Source organism: Vombatus ursinus, unplaced genomic scaffold, assembly GCF_900497805.2.
Source record: "Vombatus ursinus unplaced genomic scaffold, bare-nosed wombat genome assembly UNPS02014781.1, whole genome shotgun sequence".
NCBI classification, from domain to species: domain Eukaryota; kingdom Metazoa; phylum Chordata; class Mammalia; order Diprotodontia; family Vombatidae; genus Vombatus; species Vombatus ursinus.
The window spans coordinates 38,816,841-38,844,784 of record NW_020954559.1 but is presented as its reverse complement, the minus strand read 5'-3'; the positions used below and the strand labels follow the sequence as shown (position 1 = coordinate 38,844,784).

At 39.6% G+C, this 27,944-nt stretch overlaps 1 protein-coding gene across 1 annotated transcript in view; it reads left to right on the top strand.

Moving 5' to 3' along the window:
- Positions 1-8,748: 8,748 nt before the first annotated feature.
- LOC114046107 (growth hormone-regulated TBC protein 1-like) overlaps positions 8,749-27,944 on the top strand; it is a 78,693-nt gene continuing 59,497 nt past the window's right edge. The window contains exons 1-2 of the mRNA XM_027866361.1: positions 8,749-9,611; positions 11,260-11,411. Coding sequence (XP_027722162.1) covers positions 9,520-9,611; positions 11,260-11,411 — 244 coding nt within the window. The 5' untranslated portion in view covers positions 8,749-9,519. The remainder of the gene's footprint in view (positions 9,612-11,259; positions 11,412-27,944) is intronic.

Below are 27,944 nucleotides of genomic sequence, written 5' to 3'. Positions count from 1 at the left end.
CTTGTAACAGATAAAAACAATTTAAGCAAAAACATCTTATAGATTATCTACATCCAAGTTTCTTTTGTTCTTTTGTTTTGTTTTAAATAGGAATTTACTTTGAACATGGGTTTGTTCAGTGTTTGATGGTCAGGAAGTGTTTATTGTGTCAAAACAAAATGAATCAATTTTTTAAAAGAAGTGGGAGGTAAGGAAATCAAAGCAACAAAATGTAGATTACTTTTTTTCTAGAAGCTTGGCTAAGAAAGAGAGGAGAGATAAAGGGAAATCTTTTGAGTACATGGTAGGGTCAAGTGAAGGGTTTTTTTTAAGGCTGGGGAAGACCTGGACATGTTTATAAGCAACAAGGAAAATTAGTCATTTAAAAGGGACAGAAAATGATAAAGAGAAAGGATGCTCAAAGGGTAAAGCTCAAATCTATCAATTACCAGTCATTTATTAAACATCTACTATATAGCAGGCACTGTGCTGGTCATTTACGGATATAAAGACAAAAGTAAAAGTCTCTGTCCTTGAGACAGCATTTTGAAGGAACAGAGTAATTCCATGAAGTCAAAGTGAGGGGGCATATGCTTTTTAGACATGAGATACGGCCAATAAAAAGGCATTGGATGGAGGATCATGTATGAGAAATAGTAAGGAGGTCAAATTGACTGAACCATGGGATGATCGAAGGGGAGTAACATATAATAAATCTGGAAAGGTAAGTTGAGGCCAGATTGTGAAGGGTTTTAAAGGCTTAACAGAGGAATGACTTTCAGGCAAGCCCAGGTCCCTAATCCATATATGTAGAATCCTACATGCTTTGGGATTTCTGTGAGGACTCAGCTTTCCAACTTCGGAAGTTTCATTTGCTTTTTCTTTAGAGTTACTTTCTGGGGGTGCAGTGGATACAGCACCAGCCCTGAAGTCAGGAGGACCTGAGTTCAAATGTGACCTCAGACCAACACTTGACACTTATTAGCTGTGTGACCCTGGGCAAGTCACTTAACCCCAATTGCCTTAAAAAAAATAGAGTTACTTTCTGTGTCTGGCTCCAGACCAAAAGGAGAGATACCTTATAGAATAAGGAAAAGGTAAAGTACACCAGCCTCCTGGTACCCAGAGATGATTTGCTGGCACCAAATTTCATTTGGTTTCTTGCCTGAAAGTGAGGAGGTGACTTCCAGGATACCTCAGGTCCTATATCTGTTTGGGGAAAGTGATTCATAGTCTGCAAAGCTTGATGAGAACCAGGTTTCCTTTAGAAACAATAAGTTCTTTTTTTCGTCTTTTATTTTTCTTTTTTGCCTACAGGCTCAGAAAGGCCATTTTGAGTACCAAGAGAGACACTTGCTAAATTCTAAGCAAACAGTAATAAACTTTGGTAAACTTTGTGAAATATTCTTTGTTAAATCTGCATCATTTTGTATTTGGGAACAATTTTGGCTAGTGATTTTTACCTTTGCATGTGAGACTATATCAAGTTGTGTCATATTAAGTTGTCTTTTTCCTGTATGATACTAAGGAAGCAAACAAAAGGACAATGGTTATGCCATCCAAGGACTCCAAAAGAATTGTTCTGGAGTAGAAACATAGACAATGTGTTCAAAACACCCTTGCTGATTTGCTGAGAAAATATAAAAGGGACTAGCCACATTCATTAGAGTGCATCATCATGACTGGCTGAGCAATTTCTCCATGCAGGAGGGCTGGGCATCTTGCTTCTGGCAGAATCATTATGATGTGTATGGCAGTTCCATGAATGGACAGTGGAACACACATAGATATTTGGTTACTAGTTCCAATCATATGGTGGATAGGAGGCCCTTTTATTGGCTAGGCAGGCATTCAAAAAGAACTGAGACAGCCTCACCCATTCTCTTTGGCCTCACTCTGATAACTTGACTCTCCATTGACGGCATTGAGTGAGAAGCAATGCTTAAGGAGAGCTATTTGGAAGGGCTTTCTCCATGGGTCTACATCATTGGCTTCTGCCTTTGTTCTTTTCCATTTTAGGATTGGAGCCTCTGATCTTGTGAGTTTTCAAAAAATCAGTAGGGCAAGTATTTTGGACTTCTGGGCATCCAAGCATCCCTGTATCCCAGGGTCCCATTTTCCCAACCAGCTCAGCATGTGATGCCCAGAGGGGCAGGGAGAGACCTTGGGACTCAGCCCTGCGGTAGCTGAGATGAGAACTCATCTAGTAGTTAAGATGCATGTGGACATGAACTTGGTGGGAACAATGTTATGCAGAATCTGTGCTGAGTGACCTTGTACTCCCCAGAGACCAAGAAGGGAGTGTGCCTCCTTCATGTTGAGGGGGAAATGTTTTTACTTTTGTTTTTCTTATATCTTTGAAGTAAGCTAATTTATGCTAAGTGGCTAAAATGGAATTAAGGTACTACTCATTGACACTTAATAGGGGGGGTTGAATGCCTCAGGATACCCATAAAATCCTGAGGGAGAGATGTAGCAGGTCTTACTCTGGGAGAATAAGGTCAAAGTATGATGGATACACTAATTATATCTTTTTGCAATTCAATTGACTTTTTTCCTATTAATTTAGATGTTATGCCACTGGGTGTATATACATTTGGTATGTTTTATTATACTTTTAAACATAATGTGGTTTCCCTGTTTGAGTTGTAGGGTATGTTCAGGGAAGACTAGTACCTCTGGTGGGAGGGCTCCCAAATCCTTTCAGGGTTACTTTTCACCTTTGGTGTCCACCTGTTCCACTGAACGCTCACCTGCGGCTCCAAGAAGCTGTAGTATGTGCAGCAGCCACATCCCAGTAAACCATTTCAGCACATGGGCTAAACCAGATTGAGGGTAACCTAGAACCCCGTTGGTGAGTTAGGGAGTGTCTACCCCAAGTATGTGAAGACTTCCCCTGGTAGAATGGGTAGATGAGAACAATTTGTTCCAACAGCCATGAAGGTAGCTGAAGTAGGCACTGTGGAGTTGGTTAGACACCGAAGATGCCAAGATCATCTACTGCATCTTGAGCCATCATCAGTCATCTTGACTTTGTCCTGCCACTGGACTGTGATGACTCTGGGACAGGGTGTGAGGTCAACGATTTTGTGCAACTCTGCCTCACTTAAATACAATTTATGCATGAATCTAAAGACATCACCCATACCCCATTATACCATTTTTACTATCTCAAAGTCCTGTGCTGACAGGCAAGTGATGAAGCAGTGTGCATACACTGGGAGTTATAGTCACAACCCTGCACACAGAAGGCCCAGGCCATAGGGTTGTCTTCTCAATGGAAGTAGCAGTGGGATTTGGCAGTCCCCTCAGTGTCTGAGAAGCCTTTTAAGGACCGCACTGGTGTGAGGAAGGGGCTAGAAAAGGTGCTCTCAAACTTGTCTGCTTACCCAACCCTGGCCTGATTACTGCAGCAGGCAAGGATCCCACCCTGTGGTTAAAACACAAAAAAAATACACAAAAGCTTCTGCAAAGATGATTCCACTCACCATAGGTAGATGGAATGTGTGCACACTTAATAGATAACACAAAATCCAATAGGCCTGAAAGATGAACAGTTCTTGTTGTGAGAAAACTCAGCAGGTATCGCATCAAAATAATAGCCCTGAGTGACACAAGGCTGGCAAATGAAGGCCAGCTTACTGAAGTTGGAGCAGGATACACCTTTTTCTGGAGTGGCTGCAGTAAAGAGGGGTGCCATGAAGATAGTGTAGGCTTTGAAATAAAAACTAATCTAGTGAACAAGCTTGTATGCCTATCAAAAGGAGGGAACAACAGACTCATGACAATGCAATTGCCACTTGCAGGAATATGCCATGTTACCTTCATCAGTGCCTATGCTCCCACCATGATGAACCCTGATGAGGTCAAAGAAAAATTTTATGAAGATCTGGAGACCCTTATCATCAATGTGCCAAAAGAGGACAAGCCTATAATTCTGGGTGACTTAAATGCTAGCGTAGGCTCAGACTACCAGACCTGGCAAGGAGTCCTCAGGAGGAATGGAGTTGGAAACAGCAAAAATAATGGTCACTTGCTACTGAAGACTTGTGTATCTCATGACCTTCTCATTACCAATACTGTTTTCCATTTACCTAAATACAATAAAACTTTTTGGATGCACCCTTCCAGCAAACACTGACATTTAATAGACTACGTTATTATAAGGAGATGAGACAGACAGGATATGAGAGTGACTAAGGCAACATGTGGCACAGAGTGCTGAACTGATCATAGACTTATCCTCTCCAAGCTAAATATTCACATTCAACAAAAGTGGTGGTCCCAAGGCAAAATGACTACCAGAAGACAATGTCAACAGATTAGAATGCTTCTCTGAACAGGAACAATTTGTTGCTAACTTGGGGGGAAAGTTGAGCCAACATACGGTTGGCAACAGTGGAATAGAAAAGGAGTGGACCAGGTTTCCTTGTTTAAAAAAAAATTAAGCCAAACATAGGAAATTATATTTTATTCTAGAGGTTAATGGAGTTAGAGGAATTTATTTAATAGGAGAGTGGCATGGTCAGACTCAGACATTAGGAAAATCACTTAAACGGCAGTGTGAAGAAGAGATGGGAAATAGCAACTATTTCTGTTCTGGCCAGAAATTCTGAGTTTTTTCCCCTCCCAGATTGAGTCTTTTGTAAAGGCAAACTAGGCCATCTTTTGCCTCAGATCTTACCTTACTTTTAATTATTGAATGGGCCTTGTCTCAGACAAACTGAGAAGTGGGAAAGAGCTTAGCCTAAAAAGGCCATGGTCTCCTACTGCATCCAGGGCAATTGCCAGTTGTCTTGACCTATGTCTTGCCACTGGACTCTGTTGACTCTAGAGGAGAGAGTGAGGCTGATAACTTTGCACAGCTCTGCCTCACTTAAATTCAATTCCCTCACAAGACAAGACATCACCCTCCTGAAGTCCTTGGTCCTCAACAAGAATGAAGGATGAAAGGGGCAGCTAAGTGGCACAGTGGATAGAGCACTGGCTCTGAAGTCAGGAGGACCTGAGTTCAAATCCAGCCTGAGACCAAACACTTGACACTTACTAGCTGTGTGACCCTGGGCAAGTCACTTAACCCCAATTGCCTAAAAAAAAAAAAAGAATGAACAAGAACAATCAGTGAAAAATAGATTGGAATGAGCAGAGACTTGAAGCAAGGAGACCAATTAGGAGGTTATTACAATACTCCAGGTTCAAGGTGATAAGGTCTCTGCTAGGATGGTGACTTTGAGTGGAGAGAATTGAACAGTGGAAGAAGATAGCAACAAGTAGAGGGACTGTCCTTGGCCACCTCTTTGTCAGAAACTAGAGCAAAAGAGGAAACATGAGTAATGATATAGAAATTCTTGTGTCTAAGTGTTCTGTACACAATACATGTTTCACAAGTGTTTCTTAAATTCAATTTGATCCTCTTGCAGCACAAGAGAGTGGCATGAGTACTGAATTCAAAGTCAGAAGATTTGGGTTCAAATCCTACTTCAGCCTCTGACTAGCTGTGTGATGCTTCAAGCCATCGAAACACTCTACAATGCATCTATAAAATTAATGGGATAAACTAGGTAATCCCTAAAGTCCCTTACTACTATTAGTCTGTAACCTAACAGAGATCCTATGATGACTCCCTAAAATAAGGACCGTTCATGTTATTAGTCCCATGTTACAAAGGAGGATATTGAGGTCTAAAGTGATTAAATGACTTGGCAGAGGTCACATGTTATTAAGTGGTAGAGCTAGGACTAGCTCTAGGTCTTCAGACTACTCATTCTTTCTTCTTGCCACTATTCCACCTTGGGGGTAACTGAGCAATGATTTCTGATAAATGGATTACGTATCAAATAGATCTCTGACTGTCACTAGTTTGTAATAATTTTTTTAAAAGCAATCCTTTAACCAGTTTCAATATCAAAATGATTTACTTACAATCTCTGTTCAAGGTGCATTAATGTTCTTAATGTTCAGAGGTCAGAATGCTTTCATATATTTCATACTCAAATGTTTGAATACAGACTCCACTCTCTACCCCTACATCCACTCCGAAGTTACACCGTTTGGGTCTTAGGAGGACCTTTAGACAAAGAAACTTACACAATGAAAAAGGACACTATGGTTGCTCAATTGAGCCTAAAGTCTTCAAGCTTTTTATGGTTACACACTCAGCAAACTAAGAGTGAGTGCACGAGTGGCACCCAGGAACTGTTGCTATGGTAAAATAGATGATAACCTTTTTTTAGTATTCTTCAAAGTTAGTTAGAATTCAGAAGGGGAAAAAAAGTTTCTATAGTATTCTTTAGCTTACAAACTGGTTGTATCCCAAAAGTTTGCTTGGAACTCAGTGTATTTTCCCATAAAAACAAATTCTTTATGGTAGTTGGGTTCCTAGGCCAGTCTACCCATAATGTGTCAAACAATAATTCACATTTTTATAGTACTTTGTTAGTTAACAAGCATTTATTGTCTACTGGGTGCCAGGCACTATGCTTAAGCTTAGGTGGGAATACAAAGAAAAGCAAAAAACTGTCTCTGTTCTCAAGAAACTCACCTGCTAATAGGGGAGACAACTTGCAAGCAATTATGTACAAATAAGATATATACAGAATAAACTGGAGATACATTTTCCATTACTTCATTATGTACAAAGCACTTTCCTTTCAAATATACTGTAAGATAGGCTGTATCAATGACCATTTATTAAGCTCCAACTATATGCCAGGCACTATACTAGGTAGGAAGGATACAAGGACATAAAGGAACTTGCATTCTATTGGTGGAAACAATATGTAGGCTTCTAACTATATACAAGTATTATTATTATTCCCATTTTACAGATGAGAAAATCAAATTTCAGAGATTAAGTGAACTGTCCAAATCCACACAGTATGGATTCATACTCAAATTTTTACTAACTTTAAGCACAAAACTTAAACTGCCTAAATTATATTTTTTGTATAACATTGATTTTTACGGGAAAATGCATCTGGAGGGGTCCACCCACTCATACAACATGAATGGAAACTAGAGTGCTGGGGCGGGGTCAAGGGGGTGGGGCGGGGTGTTAGGGGAAGGCGGAAAGTAATGGAGAGCTGGGCCACAAATCATTTAGCTCTACACATTTGCATTACTGAAGATACCCATTTAGGTCAATTCCTTGAGAAAGGACTGGAAAACACACTTCAGTAGGGGATGAAGTCGCAAACATCATTTGTAAATCAGGACTACACTAGGGAAGATAAAACCTTTGTAGCAACAAACAGTTTGATTATTTGCCTTTTTAAGATCCAAAAGCAAAAGGCAATTTTATCTGTATTTTCCTGCAAAAAGTACGGCAAGTACCTAGGTTTCTGACTCATGTTCCCAAGACTATGAAATTATGATGTCTGGAAAGATGGCAGTAAAGTTGCAGAGAAGTAACATGGAGGAGGGGAAAAGATTAACAAGTCTTCATAGTTATCTCCGTTTTCAGTTGGGAGCAATCTCCTTAGGTCATCTGGGATTAACCAACAAGGTGGCCTCATCCATACTAGGCAGGGATCATGAATTTATTTCTTTTGAGAAATCCCATCTGCTAATCTTTTCAGTAACCATTGCTTGACTATTTTTCAGACTGTTTCTCTGGCAGCAATTATAATTTTCCAAAGGCTGGCTCACTGGAAAGTCAGGATTTGATTAAGGGTGTGGAGGCAAGAAGAGTAGGAAGAAGATTATGGCTTTGCCTCCTTTCGTTCAGTTTCTCAGTCTGTTTCAGGCAATTAGCTATAAACCCCCGGGGGTGTTTTCGTGGCTACTGCAAGGAAAGAGGAAATGAGACATACCACTTTTAGGTGGGCTTTCTAAGTGGAGGGAGGGATACAGGATTAATCAGTTTTGAGGGTATTGAAGTGATGTTATTGGACTTGTTTACACGTCAGAAGGGAGGTTAGAAGGGAGAAAAGAAAAATGTTAGTAGTGTTTTCTCTTCTGCAGATGTAAATAAAAGCACAAACCTAAAACTACTAAGTCTGAGCTTTCAGACTCGCCTTTATCTTTATAGCTAAAAATTCGCATTCTACTAAGCTCCAAGAAGAGTGGGGCGGGAGGAGGAGGGATAGCATTTTCTTTCCTTAAAAAGCAGGCAGGACACTCCGCAAGCAAACCACAAGTAACTGAATTCTACTGGTGGCCAGGATTTGCAGGATTCCACGAGAGCTCCCTGCCTTCGCCTCTTGCACACTATGGCTCGCACCCTGCGATCCCCCTCCCCCCCCGGGGTTGCCAAGCAGCTAGTATTTGAGTCGTCCGGCCGCATCACAGAGGTCGGACGTTTCTTACGGGCGTTTAGTTTACGTCTGGTTTTTTCAAGTTTTTATTTTGGTGACCCTCCCTTCCCCACCCCACTTCTACCTTATTCTCCTTCCCTTGGGTAGGTCGGTCTCTCTCTCTCGCTTTCCCCTGGACTGGAGGAACGCCTTAAACTTACAAATGCCAGTCCAAGCAGCATGCTTCCAGCCCGGAACCACGACAGTGCTAAGTCAGAGGAGGGATGGAGGGACCGACAAGTCCCGGGCCACCCCTCAGGCTCGCAGCGCCTCTAAGCACCCCTTACCCAGCTCCCACAAGCGGTTAGCAGTGTCTTTCATCAGGTCCCCCAAGGCAGGCTGGTGGCCCAAGTAATACCGGAGTCCACTCCCTGTTAGCCCACTCCCAATCCAGCTCCTCGGGCAGCTAAGTAGGAGACTGAGGGGTGGAGAGACAGGCTCCGCCCTCGGCGTATGACTGACAGCCTGGGTCAAGGCAAAGGAAAAAAAAGGAGACGCGGACGCGGGGGAAGCGAGCTAGCTGCCAGTGGGAAGCCAGAGGAAGCAGGTTAGGAGCGTGCGAACAGGAGATTTGTGCGCTGTCGTCCCTGGGGTCCTAACTCAAGTTTTCCTTGTGAAGTTGTCTGCTGCAAAGCCACAGTTTGACCCGTCTAAATCAATCAGGGCCAGGTGCAACCTCGGTGACTTCCTGCGCCTTTGCGCTTGGCTGCTTCCAGGCCTTTTGGTGAGAGCCAAAGAACCTGAGGCTGAAGGGAGCAGAGCAAATGGGGCCGAAAGCCTGCCCACCGCCCCCAGGTCCTAAATGATGGGCGCGCCCCCAGTCCGTTGGGCTCTCTTGGACCCGCGCCCTCCGTTTTCTGCTTGCTTTATCTCGTCCCGGTGGCTCTCAGGCCGGAGAGGAGACAAGTAGCTCCTGGAATCCCAGGCGATGAACTTTGGACCCTGCACCACCCTCCTTCCACTGCTCTCCTGCTTCCTTATCTGACCTGGCTTCCCGCAAGAGCTGTGGAGGCCGCTGTTTTTAGTGAGGACACTTTTCACTCCGACGGGACTTAGCGTTGCCGGGTGGTGTTGCCAGCCCCGAGCTAGCCAAGAGCAGAGAGCCTCCTCTCCCGTCCTAGCCGGTGCTCTCTCCTCTCATCCCGGCCGCGGGCTGCTCCTCCCACCCCGGCTCTTTCGCGTCCCCATCCCGCCCCTGCCCCACATTGGGACGCAGCGCTCGAACTGCAGCCCTCACTCGCTCGGGATGGAACCCTCGCGGAGGTCACCGCCGCCTTCCATGGAAACAGGGCGCGGGGAGGACGAGGCATCGCAGGCGGCCAGGGAGCGGATCCCCAGGTATCTGCTGTGGGTTCGGAGCTTCCCTAACTCCGGCCCTTCTGGTCGGCCACGGAGAGGGAGGGCACGAACCGCTGCCCGGACCGGAGGGTTGCAGGTGTGCGCTGTTGGGCTGCGCGGAGCTGGGCTGAGTGAGGAACAAGGGGGCTGTCCTGGCACAGGGCGTATTCTTTTCCAGGCAGATTTTTAGTGAGCCATTCTCCCTTCCCACAATAGGTGCTTGATGTCCCTCCCTCTCTTTCCCTTTCCTTCTCCTTCTCCCTCTCTCTGCCTTCCTTCCTCCCTGTTTCCCTCCCTCCCTTTCTCTCTCCCTCTCTCTCTCTCTCTCTCTGTCTGTCTAATCATTTCACTTGGAATAGTATCCACAAGCCTCCCTTCTAGTTGGCAGAACGACAATTTCTTTCCAGGACCACAGGGGTTCGTTCTAGGGGCCTACAGCGCTTCTGTCCCCCACCTGAGTGGGCCTCAGCCCATTCTGGTCGCTGTGGTCTCCCTTTGAGAAGCAGGAAGAGAAGACATTCATTCAGTCTCCTAACATGAGATGGTTAATGGTACCTTTCTGGAAACTATGGATTTTTGAAATAGGAAGGGGATATTAAGGTCACCCTTCATTTTACAGATGAGGAAACCAAGGCCTAGTGACTTGTCGAGATCACAGCAAGCTAGTCCAAGAGGCACGATTGGAAGGAAAAACCAGATCTGACGCCTAGTAGTAGTAGCAGTAGTAGTAATAATAATAATAATAGTTGCCATTTGTATAGCACTTTAAGGTTTGCAAATTGTTTTTACAAATATTATCTCATTTTATCCTCATAACCACCCAGGGAAGCACGTGGTAATATTATCCCATTTTACAGGTGATAAAACTGAGCCAGAGAGAAGTTAAATGACTTGCTTAGAGTCACACAGCTGATGTCTAAGGCCAGATTTGAATACAAATCTGGATCCTGGGGCTCTTTTCACTGCCCCACCTCGTACATGGGAGACCTCTGTTCTAGTCCCAACTCTGCTACCAAATTCTTAGCTCTGATCTCCTACTTCATACTGTTTTTCCTCAGTCTAAAATAGTTAAATATTAAGTATTGGCATATCATGAGACTATCTTTTTTTTTGGTCCACATAGCCTTGTGTTGTTGCCATTCTAGGGCAGATCTCCCACATGTAAAAACGGAGGATTAGCTTCAGTTAAATGTATAAAAAAAAAAAGCTTCGGACTGTGTCTGGGTTTTAAACATACTTGAGTTAATGATAAAATCTTTCCTATTAAAAAGAAGCAGGTGATTGAAAGTTTTATTCTGTATATTTTTTAAATTGGTGTATATGTACATATCCAATTCTTGTTTTTGCTTTTAACTTCCTGCTTTGATAGTACAATTTTGAGCTAAGCCTAATGAAGTTATTAGCAGCTATCATCTTTATATTTAAAATTATTTTTATTTATTATTTATTATAATTAAAATTATTATTCAATTCAATTCCCTAAGCATTCATAAAGTATGTTCCAGGCACTTCTGGAAGTGTCAGACAGACAAAAATTCCCTCACAGAGCTTTTATGGGGATGGAAGGGAATGAAATCACACTCACACAGAGAAAGAAATGCAAAATATTTACGAAGTTAATTGTAATTGTTTCCTCTCCTAATCTCAGGATTGATCCATATGGATTTGAAAGGCCTGCAGACTTTGATTATGCCTCTTATGAAGACTTTTTTTCCACCTATCTAAGGATACTCACTAACAGAGCAATCAAGTGGTCAAAGCTTTTGAAGGGAAAAAATAGTGTCCAGAAAAATATGAAAGGTGAGTTTTAAGTTGGCATACATCAACATAATTTCATTCATATTCTCATCAAGTGCTATTTTAAAAATGGACAAACTTCGTTGTCTAGCAACTTCAGTGAAGTTGATATGTGCTGAATTTTTTGGCTTAGATATTTTTAGGGCCATGCAGTTGAACTTAAAATGCTACAAGGCAACAGTCCAGCCTGAGCACTTAAGAGTTGGGAGGCGGGGGAGGAACACCTGAGTCTTTCCCTGAGGAAATTCAGTGGCACTCTGACAATTAAGTAGGATTTCTGTGGGACAGAGAAAGAAGGTGAATAGAGATGGTTTTTTCTAAGTTTTTGAAGCTTCACGGGTTTAAACTGGATTGAGGCTTTTGAAATGTTTATTGGACTAGTTAGCTGTCTCTGCTCTTGCTTTCTCTACAAAGGTGGTCACCCTTGTTGCTAGGAAGGCCTGCAAAGGGTTTTGTGCATTTTTGCTGCATTCTTTCCTACTACAGAAGGGTAGAGAATGGAAGGGGGAAAGAGGACCAAGGATTTAGAATCCATCAATCAAGAAACATTTATTAAGCACCTACTACATGCCAGTCGTTCAGTCATGTTTGTGACCTGGTATGAGATTTTCTTGGTAAAGATACTGGAGTGGTTTGCCATTTCCTTCTCCAGTAGATTAAAGCAAACAAGAGATTATGTGACTTGCCCAGGGTCACAAAGCTAGTAAGTGTCTGAGGCCAATTTTGAACTCAGGTCTTTCTGACTCCAGGCCCATTACTCTATCCATTGAGCCACCTACCTGCCTCTAGCTGAGTGACAACAATTATGTGCCAGGCACTGTTAAGTGCAAGAACTGGAAGACACCTTTGCCGTAGTAGAAGAGTCCTGAACTCAAGATCAGGAGCGAGTAGGTTCAAATTCCACCTCTGACACTTACCGTGAGGTCTATGAGCCTCATTTTTCTCATCTGTCAAATGGGTATACTAACAACCAAAGTATTCTCTCCCTCATAAGGATCAAATGAAATTTTCAAACCTCAAAACAATATATAAATGTCAGCTATTGTTATTATTCTAAAGAGACACTCCCTTCACTAAATCAGGCCTTTAGTTTACAGTCTTAAAAAATAATGACATTTATGTGATACTTAAAAGTTTGCAAATTTTTTACATGCATTATTTACATGCATAATTTACATATATTATCTCATTTGAGCCTCACAGCAACCCTTCAAGGTACATACTACAGGTATTATTATCTCCATTTTATATATGAAATAACTGAGGCTGAGAGAATTTAAATGACTTTCCCAAGGTCACACAGCTAGTAAGTGTCAAAGACAGGATTTGAACCCAGGCCCTTCTCACTCCAAGACCAGCATTCTAGGTTCATATGACCTCCAGGTTGCCTTAACCCATTCAAAGTGACCCAACTAATGAGTGACAACTGCCTGGGACCAACACCCTGGCCTCTGATTCTTAAGTCAGTGTCCTTTCCCCTGCTGATCTCATTCCTGCTTGTTTATTTTAAGATCCTACCTATTATACCCATTTATCTTTTCTCCTTTTTTGATATCCTTTTGTATACTGTGTTTAACCTTGTTTTTGGAATTTGGGTTTTCTTTTTCTTGTATGTCAGTGGTAGAAGGTTGATAGCATAACCACATCATTACAGATTAAATATCAAGCACAAAATTGCTATGCTTGGACTAATTATGGATGCATAAATCCCATGAATTTTCCTCCTTTGGTTTTTTAGGTTAACTTCAGTATAATCAGCTTTGTGTCGTCCTAAGGTGAAAGCCTTCATGGAACTGAATAATACATGTTCACTCTAGAAATTAGTAATCAAATGGATAATTTTTAAGAATCATGTCACTGATTTTTAATATGCACACACTTACAAGTGTCATACATACACACAGATCACCTTGTCCTGCTCTTTAACTTCTGACTATTTTTGGACCTTCCTTTATTGTTTTTTCCCCTCTGGAGATTAACTTGTGCTTAAAAAAAATTCTTTGCAATTTTCCTGTCATCTTCATTATTTTCCCCATCATTATGTCCTTACATTTAAATAAGAATAGACAGTTTCTACCTCCCAGCTCTTGCTGTTTCCAACTCACAATATTAACCACAAATATGACTTCTATGTTCTTTTAGCGTAAGCAGAATATGTATTAATCATTTGGTGTTACAATCAAATATTTCTTGTTTTACTTTTCCTTCAGCTTAATATCTAAAGGGAGAGTAATTTTTAATTTTTTTTCAAATGAAGATGTTCCTTCTCATCCCTACCCCCAAATTAGGAAAGCAAAAAAAACCTAACTAAATGCAAAACAAACAAAAAAACCCTCCTCTTACAAACATTCAAGCAAAACAAATTCCTACATTGACTATGTCAAAGAAAAATGTTTTCTCTCTTAATCCATCACTCAACAGGAAATGTGTAACCTGTTTGATCATGAATCTTGTGGTTGGTCATCGTGTTGATCAGAATTCATAAGTTTTTTAAAAGTTGATTGTCTTTACAATATTGTTGTTGTTGTATAAATTGTTCTCCTGATTCTTTTCACTTTTCTTGTCATCAGTTCTTACAAGTCTTCCCAGGTTTCTCTGAAACCATTAAAGGAGGGGAGAGTATTTTAAGGGGAAACACTCATTTATGCCCAGTGACCGGGAAAGAAGTAACTAAATTAAGGAACACTTTCAAATCCAGTAAGCTTATAAGGTCTCTTTATCCTTTTGTTGACTTTTAACCTTTCCTCTCACTCTGACACAAATTTCATTAGTGGAAAGTATATTTCTATAAGGGAGAAAAGATGACAAAGCCTGAATAACCTTCTGGCTTCTCTTAAGTGCTTCACAGTGTGGCTAATTTGGGAGTTGGGGGGAGCGGGCTGGGAGGCTTGTCAATTTCCAGAATGCTATATTTACCAATACACAATTGGCAATTGCAAGAACATTCTTAAAAGTATGAAAATAAGAAATCCTAGAGATTTTCTCACCCTTTGAATTATCTGTGCTACTGCTCAGCCCTTTTGATGTAGATAATTGAACGTTGATTGTATCGGGCATCTGGCATCTGTTCCTTCAGCCATTTGAGTTGGTTCGGTCACATTACCCCAAGTCATAATTTTTGGTCTTCTAAAAACCTAATGTAGCATTTGGGAAAGAACAAGAATCTGAATGGAAAATTAAATAATTTAATTCTCATCTGCAGAAATAGATCTACATTATACATTTAAATAAGACACTTGCTACCAAAAAATTCCAGAAATCTTCTTAATTCTATGCTACAGTGTATAACAAGTTATGGTAAATGGAAACAGGTTGTAGAATTAGGCAGATGGCATCCTATAGGGATCCCCAACCCCTTTTAAACATCAAGAAACTCATACTGTCACATGATATTAATTATAATATTAATTTCTTTTGATACTGAAGAGTTAAGTGATTTGCCTGGAGTCACACAGTCAGTATTTATTTGTCAGAGGTTGGACTTGAATCCAAGTCTTCCTGACTCCAAGGCCAACCTTCTATTCACTATTCTATGCTCCTCTCATGTACATACATGCACATACACACACACACACACACACACACACATATATGCATATATACATATAACATTGAGTCATTTCAGTCATGTTCATCTCTCTGTAACTCCATTTTTGGGGGTTTTCTTGGCAAAGATACTGGAGTGGTTTGCCATTTCCTTCTCCAGCTCATTTTACAGATAAGGAAACTGAGGCCAACAGGGTAAAGTGACTTACCCAGGGTCTCACAGCTAGTAAGTGTCTGAGGCTGGATTTAAAATCATGAAGATGAGTCTTTCTGATTCCAAGCCCAGTGCTCTATCCATTGTGCCATCTAGCTGCCCACTTACATATGTACATTTGGCTATATTTATGTATTTAAACATATACACATATTTCAATTACATATATACACATAACTGTATATGTATTATGAAATGAATATATATATATTTTAGTACAGTCATGTTACTACATGACTATATAACTACTACTACATAACATTTACTTGTTATAAAGTCTCTGCTTTATCCCCTAATAGTCAGATGACCTATGTGAAGTGTGCCTACAATATCCATGTATGTATACATATATAGCAATGGGCAGCTAGGTGACACAGTGGATAGAGTGCCAGGCCTGGAGTCAGAAAGACCTTAGTTCCAATACAGCCTCAGACACTCTCTAGCTCTGTGACCCTGGGCAAGTTGCTTAGCCCTGTCTGCCTCAGGTTCCTCATCTATAAAATGAGCTGGAGAAGGAAATGGCAAACCACTCCAGTATCTTTGCTAAGAAAACCCCAAGAGGGGTCATGAAGAGTCGGACACAACTGAAATGACTGAACAACAACATAAATAGCAAAACCGGCTATACCAGGCAAAAGACAGAATGAGTAATGGAAATTCATCAAGATTTTCTTACTTGATGCTATTTTAGTTATGACATCAGTAAACCAGTCCAGTATAAATAAGACATAGTAGTTTTGTTCCTGAGACTCATAAATCCATTCTTGACCTCATGATATTTGTAAAGTATTTAGCATAGTGACTAAAACTATACATAATAAGTAGTAGGTGCTTTATACATGCTTGTTCCTCTTTTCCCCCCTGTAATCTCATTTCAGCAATTATTAAGTATATATTCTGTGTTTGATTCTGTTCTATATGCCGAAGATACAAGGACAGAAATGAAATAGCCCTTGCCTTCAAGGAGCTTATATTTTACTGGAGGATTCAACATGTACACAGATAAGGAAATATAAAGTAATTTCAGGAGGAGAAAGTACTAACAGTTGCCTAATTTCTGTTTCCTATCCTAACATCTGTGCAATGGAGGAAATTAGGTATTTGTATATCTACCCCACAGATGTTATGGGGAAATTAATGGTTAACATAAGAAGTAGAAAAATTCCTTTGGGCCATATTAATAGTAACCATAAAGTTTTAATGGGTTATTTTTTCACTTCAAAAAAATTCACTGATTATAAGTAACTGTTGGTTTTTTTCAATGATTGCATATGAAAATAGTACTTTAAAACATTGTTAAAGGAAAATAAAATAGTTACATTATTTTAGTTAGACCATGTAGCTTCTTTTTAAGGTAAGGCAACATCCTCAAAATAACATTGTTGTACACTGAGGCTTGGATGTAATTTGAATGTCAGCTACACAGTGTCCCTTTTGTTCTGAGGTTACTTAATGAAAAATAGGTTAGGTCAAGTTTCCTCAACCCCCTCCCTTTCTTCTGTGTTTATATATTTATTAGAAATTGTACTAGTTTCACTTTTACACATGTTTTTTATTCATAGAAAGCACTTTGTATAGGACTAATTAGATTTATTTTTTAGTGGAAAACAAACAATGTATGAGTGAATACTCCCATAATACCCATGACACAAACATTTGAAACAGGATAAAGAATGTGCCAAAATAAATGGAAATTTAGCAAAATAAAATTTGCCTGAAAGTAAGAACTGTTTCTCCTTCTCAGATTTTACACTGATTTCTAGGCATTTGCCATTAACCTTCTGATAAAGGTTTCTTCTAGAGAAAGTTTTTATTAATTTCTTTTTTTCTCAAATTTCTAGCAGTCTAGCTGCCATTTAAAATGACCATTAGAAATGCTTAATCCATATGCTGGAATCAATATGAAATAACTCTTTTGATTTTACCATTTAGGAAACAGTTTTTGTGCTAAGCTTTTTTCCTTTTAAATATCTAGACCAATATTAGTTTTTTCTTTTGTATGAGGACTTCTCTTACTTGAAAATGAGTATTTGACATAAAGCCAATAATACAGACTTTTGGTATACATGCTTTTTAGGAGAGTTTGGAGCAATCACCAAAACTGAAATTCAGGAACCAAAAGATTTAATATTTTTCCATTCAAATCTCTTAACTAATATTCTTACAAAGAAAGACGTATTCAAATTTGCTTGGTAGAAAGAGCATTGGATTCTGATATGTGTTAAACCTACCTGTGTGAGCCTTGGCAAGCCAAGGCTTTACTTCTCTGGGCCTTAGAGGGTTGTGTAAGTTGGCCCCTGTGATCCTTTCCAGCTTTAAATCCTTTTAAGCCTTTAGCTAAGGTTCTCTATCAGAGTAGTTAGATCTAGGGCCATCAATTAATTAACAAACATTAAGTGCCTACTATGTGCCAGGTACTGTGCTAAACTTTGGAATCAGAGAATGTTAGACCTAGAAGGGACTTTGGAGAGTATCTAGTCTAATGTGACTTAGGCATTTATTGAGGGCCTACTCTGTGGACAATACTATAGAAGATGCTGGGGGTAGGAATAAAAAAAGAAGTAAAATCATGGTCCCTGATCCTGTAGAAGTAAAGGTGCCTTCAGGTTACAATGGAAACAAAACTTAGGAAAATAACTTGAATTCAAAGCCCATTTCTGTTCCTTGCTTCTTGTGTGACCCTGTTTCCTAATCTCTAGATTATGTAAGTTGGACTAGGTGATCCGTAAGGTCCTTTGTGAACTGTGTTCATATGGGGTGTCCCAAAAGTCTTAGTGCAGTTTACCAAATCTTAAAACTTTATTAAGACTTTTGGGATACCCTGCATATGAGAACAATTACAAAGCAACACATCAGTAGTGTATATCTATAAACTGAAAGGTTAAGTGATAAAGCCACCCAGAGTGATGGACTAATTGATTGGGATTAATTAACCAGCATTTATTGAATCTCACTTGGGGGGAAAGGTAGGGAATGATTATATTGCAGCTATTATGTGCCAGGCTAAGTGCATGGAACCTGGCTTTGCGAAGTCAAGAACAATTCTGCCCTCAAGAGCTTTTTGCATTCTCTCCCCTAAAGAATGTGTGTGTGTGTGTGTGTGTGTGTGTGCACGCACGTGCATATGATACATATATAAGTATATAAAAATAAGTACAGGCAGGGGGTGTTCTGATAATTATTTAACAACCAGCTTTCCTGGGGTGAGGTGGAGGAGAATGTATCCAGGACACACTTTTAAGTTTAATCTGAATATTGACATTTTCTTTATCACTCTCTTAAGTCTAGACATTTTTAAAAAATCAAGCCTTTCTCTATACTGTTTGCTGATTTCCAAGGTGTAAATATTCAGCATTGAAAATTTAGCAATTCTCAAGTTGGTTGGAGTTTTGCTAACTGCAGCACATGCCTGAGTACAAAGTAATTTTAGGGAGGGAGGAATAAGCAGGTGTCTGGATCAGGAGAGGCCTCATGTAGAAGGTTTTACTTGAGCTGAACCTGGACTTCTAAGAGGAGTGGAGAAGGAAGTGCTGTCTGTGTATAGAGAACAGACTATGCAAAGGTGTAGAGGTGAGATGAAATGTTTAGTCTGAGAAACAGTAAGAGGATTAGTTGGACTAATCCACATAGAGTATTTGAATGGAAGTAATGTATAATAAAGCTGGAAAGACATGTTGCAATCAGGTTGCAAAGGGCTTTAAATACTGAAAGAAGGGTTTATATTTGATCAGAGACAGTTTGTAGCACAGTGGATAGAGCACTGGATCTGGGGTCAGGAAGACCTGAATTCAAATTCAGGCTCAGATACTTATTAGCTGTGTGACCCAGACAAATCACTTAACCTCTGCCTCAGTTTCCTCAACCATAAAATGATCTGAAGAAGGAAATGGCAAATCACTGCCAGTACCTCTGCCAAGAAAACCCCAAATGGGGTCACAAAGAGTTGGACACAACTGCGAGTGACTGAACAACAACAAAAATGGCAATAATAATAGCCCTTGTCTTCCAGGGTCATTGTGAGGATCAAATGAGATACTATTTATAAAATCACTTAGCACAGTGCCTGGCACATAGCCGGTGCTATATAAATGGGTATTCACCTTCCCCCATTTTAGAGTCAAGGAGCCACTATATGGAAGATAAATTGGAGAAAAAGACACCTGAGATGGGAAGATCAATTCTGAGGCTATCGCAGTAATCCACATGAGAGGTAATGAGGGCCTGAACCTGAGTGATGGCCCTGTGAGTATAGAGGAGATACGTGAGAGAAATGAAGTGAGAAAAGAGAAGAGGGTCCAGGACAGAGCCTTATAGTACACTTACTTCAGGGGACTGAGTATGGATTATGATCCAGCAAAGGAAATTGAGAAGGAAAGAAGAACCAGTGAGAGCAATGTCACAAAAACTGAGAGAGGAGAGAGGATACAAGAAGTGAGGGTGTTTCAGGTGTCAGATGCTACGGAAGAGTTGAGAAGAATAAGGACTAAGCTTTGGCAGTTAAGAGGATTAGTGGTAATTTTGTAAAGAGTAGCCTCAGCTGAGTGATGAGGTCAGAAGCCAGGTTGCATGAGATTATACTACAGTACGCACAGTAGGGTACCTATTGTATACTTAATCTACTCCACTGATCTACCATTCTATTTCTTAGCCAGTACCAGAATGTTTTGATGATCACCACTTTGTAATATAGTTTGAAATCTGGTATTGCTAGGCCACCTTCCTTCACATTTTATTTTTATTGACTCCTTTGATGTTCTTGACCTTTTGTTCTTCCAGATGATTTTTGTTACTGCTTTTTCTAGCCCTATAAAATAAGTCTTTTGGTAGTTTGATTGGTATGGCACTGAATAAATACATTAATTTTCGTAAAATTGTCATTTTATTAAATTGCTTCAGCCTACCCATGAGCAATAAATATTTCTTCAATTGTTTAAATCTGTCCCCATTTGTGTGAAGTGTTTTGTAATTGTGTTCTTACAGTCCCTGGATTTTTCTTGGCAAATAGACTCCTAAATATTTTACATTGTCTGCAGTTCTTTAAAATGGAATTTCTCTATCTCTTCCTGCTGGGTTTTATTGTTAATATAAAGAAATGCTGATGATTTATGTGGGTTTATTTTGTATCCTGCAACTTTGCTAAAGTTGTTAATTAATTCAACTAGTTTTTAGTTGATTCTCTAGAATCATTATTCCTTCAATTTATTTCTCGTCTTATCACTATACTAGCATTTCTAATACAGTATTGAATAATAGTGGTGATAATGGGCATCCTTACTTTACCCCGATCTTATTGGGAAGGCTTCAAGTTTATTCCCACTATAGATAATGGTTGGCTCTTGCTTTCAGATAGATGCTACTTATCATTTTAAGAAAGGTTCCATTTATTCCTATGTTTTCTAGTGTTTTTAATAGGAAGAGGAGTTGTATCTTATCAAAAGCTTTTCCTGCATCTATTGATATAATCATATGATTTTTTTGTTTTGTTATTAATATAGTCAATTATGTTTATAGTTTTCCTAATATTAAATGAGTCTTACATTGCTAGGATAAATCCCATCTGGTTATAGTATGTGATTTTTGTGATATATTGCCAATACTTTCTCTTTGACCTGGGAACTCTGGAATTTGGCTATAATATTCCTAGGAGTTTTCATTTTGGGATCTTTTTCAGGAGGTGATTGATGGGTTTTTTCCGTTTATATTTTAGCCTCAGGTTCTAGGATTTTGGGATAGTTTTCTTTTGTAATTTCTGGAAATATGACATGTAGGCTCTTTTTTTGATAAGGCTTTCAGGCATGATCTCTTCTGAATCTATTTTTTAGGTCAGTTGCTTTTCTGATTGGATATTTTACATTTTCTTCTATTTTCATTTGACTTTGTTTTGTTGTTTCTTGATTTCTCAGGGAGTCATTAGCATCCACTTGCCCAATCCTAATTTTTAAGGAATTATTTTCATTAGTGAGCTTTAATACTTCTTTTCCTTTTTGACTAATTCTGCTTTCTAAGAAGTTTTTTCTTCAATATTTCTTTTGTGCCTCTTTTACCAATTGTCTTTTGATAATTTTCTCACATTGCTCTTATTTTTTTCCACTTTTTCTTCTATTACTCATATTTGATTTTTTCTTTTTTCTTTTTTATTAATTTATTTTTAGTTTTCAACAATCACTTCCTTAAGCTTTGGAGTTTTAAATTTTTCTCCTCCCTCCCTACCTCCCTCCCCAAGACAGTGTGCAATCTGATATAGGCTGTGCATATACATTCCTATTAAATATATTTTCACATTGGTCATGTTGTAAGGAAGAATTAGAACCAATAGGAGGAACCACAAGAAAGAGGAAACAAAACAGAAAAAAAAAGAGCAAATAGTATGCTTCGATCTGCATTCAAACTCCACAGTTCTTTCTCTGGATGTACACTTTCCATTATGAGACTTTTGGAGATATCTTAGATCTTTGCATTGCTGAGAAGAGCTAAGTCTATCAAAGTTAGTCATCACACAAAGTGGCTGTTACTGTATATAACGTTCTCCTGGTTCTGCTCACTTCATTTTACAGATGAGGAAACTGAAGCAAACAGGGTTAAGTGACTTGCCCAAGGTCATACAGCTAGTAAGTATCTGAGACCATATTTGAACTCAGGTCCTCCTGACTCCAAGGCTGGCACTCTATACACTACCACCTAGCTAGGGAGCTGGGAGGAGTATTAATTAAAAGAGATATAGCAGGAGTAAGGCATAAGGTTTAAGAAGCTTATTCCTGTTAGGAGATAAAAATAAGATGAGAGTTGAACATGGTCAAGTGAACATTTTTCTGTTTGTTGTTGTTGTTGTTTTAAATAAAGGAGTTACTGAAAGAAATGAGTAGAAATGCCAGAGTGGGCAGAAGATTTGAATGGAGGAGTGGGACCCTTCATAGGACAGGCAGCAAGGTATGGGCTACAGAAGAGCTAGTTTTTAAGATATGAAGAGATGCCTGCTCAAAGATAGTGATAATGTATGAAAGGATAGACACTGAGGTATAGAGATGTTGAAGTTGTTGGGTTTTTTATCTTATTTTTACTAATTTTTTTCATTTACCAATCCTGTGATTTTATTAGGGTAGGGAACTTGTGGTAAACAAACTTCCTCTTCCAATTAAGATCTGTACCTCCTTGGCAATATGGAATGTGAGGAAGTCACCTGGGACACTAATGGATTAAATGGGTTGCCCTGGGCTACTCAGAGAGTATGTATCAAGGTAGGACTAGAATCCAGATCTTCCTGACCCAGAGGCCAGCTCTTTCTCCGCTATATATACCACACACAGCTTCTCTTTTTACATCATTTGTTTTTTTAGGCAATTGGAGTTAAGAGACTTGCCCAGGGTCATGCAAGTAATAAGTGTCAAATGTCTGGTTTGAGGCTGGATTTGAACTCAGGTCCTGATTCTAGGGCCAGTGCTCTATCCACTGTGCCACCTAGCTGCCTCCACAGCCTCTCTTTTAAAAAAATATATCTCTTATTTTCACTTTGCCTTTCTTTGCTCAATATATGCTTGTAACAAAGATTAAAAAAGAAAGAAGAGGAAAAAAATCAGTTTAGCAAAACCAATACCGCAAATGTATCTGACAGGATATGGAGTATTCTATCTTCATAGTCTTCCTCTGCCTTTGTAGAAAGGAGGAATTGCATTTTCTCAGAGATATACTGAAATGTTAATGGGAATCCTTGATTGTTTTGAGGTAAATGAAGGTAAGGTATGAAGTTATCTAGGAAGGCAGCAAGTTTAAGAAGAGAAATGAAATCACCTAGGCAGAACCTTTAATAATAATAGCATGTGTATGTTGCTTTAAGAATTGCAAAGCACTTTACATATGTTTGACCCTCAAAACAACCCTATGAGATAGGTATTATTATTATGCCTACTTTAGAACAAATTCCTCATTTTACAGATGAGTAAACTAAGGCCCAGAGAGTTGAAATTACTTCTCCTTGGTCACACATGTAGTAATTGGCAGAGGCTGGATTTTCTTTGGTGTGTGTTCAGGTTATCTGATATCAATTCCAGCTCTCTTTTCTACGGTATCATGCAAGGTTTCAAGCACCCAGTGTGGGGAGCTAGCCAAGGAATCCATCCCTAAAGAAGTAATAACCTTGTCTAGCAGTGCCTGAGATGAAGCTGCAAGGTGAGACAGGTAAACCAGTCACGAAGATGGTCATTTCATTTGCAGAATCACCTCCAATGGTGCCATGTAGCATGGGTGTAGAACAAAAGGAGGTGGTAATAGAAAGATGCTGGGCTGAATGGTCAGCAGGTTGAGAATAGTAAAAATTTGAGATGGGTGAGGGAGTGTGGTAAAGGCAGTTATCAACCACCAAATCTAATGTTGAAAGGAAGGGTGTCATTGGGTTGTTTAAGGAGTATAGGTTTGAGGATTAAAGGACTCCCTGAAGACAGAACTGTAAGTAGGATGAGCGAGATTATCGGTAAAAAAAGTGTAGTGTAAGCTGGAGTATGGGCAGCACCAGAGGACCTTGGAGGGAAGCAGTGATCTCAAGCATGTTAGCAACTTAGAAAATGGTGGGTGTAGAATAGAACACAGGGAAGCAAGAAACAACTTTTCAGAACTTTTTTGGGGGGAAGGGCACGGGACAGTCTTATTCAGACAGACAGCAGTCAAATAGGAAGTGTAAGCTCTCCGTTCCTGGAAGGAGTAGTGGTAGCTGCCCGAGTTGGGAGGCAAGAGCAATCAGCCTATCCTGCCAGAGTCCCTCCTGCAAAAGGACAGCTGGGCCACTCACCAGGTAACCGCAAGTCACTGTATCAAGCTCCTCCTGGGTGTTCTTAGAGAGTTGGTAGCAGCAGGTGAGTTTCTGTGACTCTGTTTCTGTCACCACTGGCCATCAGCCCGTGCCAGGTGCTATATGTGTAGAAATAGTTGTAATTGATACCCATAAAGGCATAGATAGCAATGGCCATGAATGTCAGAGAGGCTCTGGGGGGGAGGAAGAAGGCCCCTCTCTTCCATGAGTGGTACTGATGGTATACACTCAGCCACCTGCTGATTATTATACTGATATCATAATACTAACATTGGAATAGCTTATATTAATCCATCTCTTTTAAGAGTATTCTTTTATGGGCTGTAATCATGCTTAGCATATGGCCCTGGTTCATATCACATTCTTTGAGACCTGCCAGGAAAATCCTCTCCCAACTGCTCCGAGATACCTGGATGTTTTTGTGTTTCCAGGAAAACACTATACACCACGAATACAACAACATAAATGGGGGAAGAGGAAAGGGAAAAGAATAAGTTCCTACTATGTTCCAGGTACTGTTCTCAAGTGCTTTACAAATATTATCTCATTTGATCTTCACAACAACCCAGCAAGATAAGTGTTGTTACTATCCCTGCTGTAAACCAAGGCAAACTGGTTAAGTGACTAGCCCAGGGTCATATAGCTACTAACTCTGAGGGGGAATTTGAACTCAGGTCTTCCTGACTCTAGGGCCAGCTCTCTATCCGCTGAGCCACCTAGCTGCTTCTAAATGGAAAGAACAGCAAAACAAATGAAACCAAATACTGGGTTTTGATAAACAAGCTTGACCTCAAAGAAGACATATAAGAAGGCACCGAATCCCACTTCTTTGCAGGGGTGGGGGACTATGTGTGTAGAATACTACATATGTCAGACTTTTTTGAAATCTTATTTGAGTTTTGCTGCAGTTTTTTCACCTCTCTTTTTTATTCTTTGTCATGAGGGATGGCTTTCTGGGAGGGGGAGAGAGGAGAGACAGATTGGAAAATATGAGTGATGTAAGAACAAAAGATATAGAGGAATCTTTTATATATTATAGAATATTTTACATTTGTTATAGAACACACAAAATTTAATATTTATATATGATTTATACATATAGGGACATATAAAATAATTATAGAATACACATATGTATATATGCAGAAAATGGGTACTAATATAGATTCAGAAATCATTATGGAATACACAGAATTATATTTCATATTTATATAACATATGTAACATGTATAATACAATATATTTAGTAAAAATATATTTGGTAAATATATTATAATTAGAATGTTATATTTATATATAAACATATTTATATAATATATAGTTACTAAATCTTTATAATTATTTAGTAAATAATTATAACATAATTACTAAATATATAGTAAAAATATTATGTATGTATATACTATATAGTATAAATAGGTTATATAATTTTGTATATTCCATAATGATTTCTGAATATTAGTACAAATTTTCTGCATATGACCCTGGCCTTTCAAAGATACGCATTTTCTTCATTGCATCCTTTCCCTCTGGCCAAAATAAGGTGGAAAAGTCTGGCTATTTGACTGCATACCTGAGAATCATAGGATTTAGATCTAGAGATGCATAGATGCATAAAGGTCACCTATCTATTCATAGCCCTTCATTCATACAAAGGAAGAAATGGAGCCACAGTGAAGAGACATGATTTGCCCTAGGTAAGCAGTGATACTTTAGCCATGTCCTCTGCATCCAAAACCATTCTTGGTTTTACTATGTGTTAGGTGGCTCTTAGGAGCAGCTAGGTGGCTCAGTGAATAGAGTGCTAGGCTTGGAGTCAGGAAGACTTGTCTTCCTGAGTTCAGTTCTGGCCTCAGACACTGACCAGCTATGTGACCCTAGGCAAGTCACTTAACCCTGTTTTGCCTCAGTTTCCTCATCTATAAAATGAGCTAGAGAAGGAAATGGCAAACCACTCCAGTGTCTTTGCCAAGAGAATCCCAAATGGGGTCAACAAAGAGTCGGATGGGACTAAACAACAACAAAACAACAAGATGCCTCTTAAACATTGTGGATTGACTTGAAAAAGTCACAAACTTCTTCTTTAATTCAGGTTGATCTGCCTAAAATTAGGCGTTAGGAATAGGCTAGCCTAAAAGAGTGATGTCAGAAATTGGATAGAAACAGGGCCACTAAACCATAGCTAAAGATTTAGGGCATGTCCCTTTAGTGGTTGTCCCCCTTAAGTGGTCATCTCCCTTAAGGGGGGATCATATCCCTTAAGGAGCCATCTCCCTGAAGCAACTCTCTCCCTTGGGGAGCTGCCACCCCCCTTAAGCTGGGGTCTCCTTTAAGCTGAGTCTCCCTTAAGGAGTGGAGGAGCCTGCCTGGTGTGTTGTGCTATCCACAATAAATGCCTTTGCTTGATTTGGAGACAGCCTGAGAAAATTCTTTTCAAGATGACCTTGTACCCCAACATTTTGGGGTGTACCCTAAACCTCAACATTTTCAGGACTATTGTTTCTAGTGTTTTATCTAACATCTCACAAGAGAGCGGCTTGGTGAAACTGGGAGAGCACAAAGAAATAAAAGCATTTTCCAGTACATTCTGCTGGAAGGACACCTTTCTTCTGGTGAGGATACTGTTTCAAATCGTGCTAAACTCTTCACTCCTCCACCTTGACTTGGATAGGAAGAATGTCATTCATTGCAACAAGTACACTTCCAGAGTTACAACATAGTTATAGGCAACAAGCCTATAACCAAAGGAGCAACCATTTCTTTTCTTTTTTAAAGGATAGGAGACAACTTTTAATCAATACTTTTGGGTACCAAAAAGTGTTAAAAAAAATAAACAAAGTTTAAAAAAAATAAAGATTTTTGCTGGCTACATATTGACTTAGAAAACCACATTTTTAAAAAAAATTTGTTAAATCGCTCCCAATTACATTTTAGTCTGGTTCAGACTTTCAGGAGGGTTTAGAGCCCTCAGAACTAAAGAATCCCAATTTTGATTCCACATATGATGGAGGGGCTTTTGTGACTACAAAGAACCTTAATTGAAGAGTAGATGGGCCTCAATTGTTTGGTGCTTTGTAATGAATTTTGTCTCTTTATCCCTGGAAGGTTACTTAGGTATCCCTTCCTCTTATTTATTTATTTTTACCAATGTCTTCTTAGTTTCTAGAAAACAATACTGTGATAAACGATTGCGTTTCTTTTTTCTTTGACTTCCTGTATGTGTGTGTGTGTGTGTGTGCGCGCGCGCACGCGTGTGCGCACATGCATGTGCCAGTGGTTTGAGTGGGTGTTCATAACAGAAGCAGTGTGGTACCCGGGAAAGAGCACCAGATTTAGAGACAGAGGAAGGATCCTGCCTCCATCATATATTAATTTGTCCTTGAGAAAGTCGCTTAACCTCCGGATTGATCAAATCTGATTTAATTTTAATGGCTTTACTCCAAACCAATTCAATAACATGTTACATGGCTCCTATACTTACAGCATTGTTCTGAGGGCTCCAGAAGGCATTAAAAGGTAGAAAACAGGGACCTCCCTCAAGGAGTTTTCATTCAAGTTGAGGAGACAAGAAACCCTTAGGGGGCAAAAACAATTTACAGTACTGTGGGGACATACAGACTATGTGTGAGTTCTGAGAGATATAAGACATGGCAATAATCACCATGCAGTAGGGTTTGGTCAACAGACTTCTTAAATGGGGTGACTTTGGGACTAGGTCCTGAAAAGGAATGTAGAGAGACGTGGCGTGGTTGACAATAGTTTAGGCAAGAAGAGAGAACAGAGAGCTTACTATTAAAGTAATGACATCCTAAGTGTTGTATCTATCTTCTGGTTTCCTTTAGGGTTCAGTTCAGGGGCCGCCTTCTATATGAAACCTCTCCTGATTTCCCCAGCTTCTAATATCTTCTACTTCACCACCTACCCCCAATCACCCTTTATCTACATTTAAAATACCTGTTTTTACATATTTGTTATA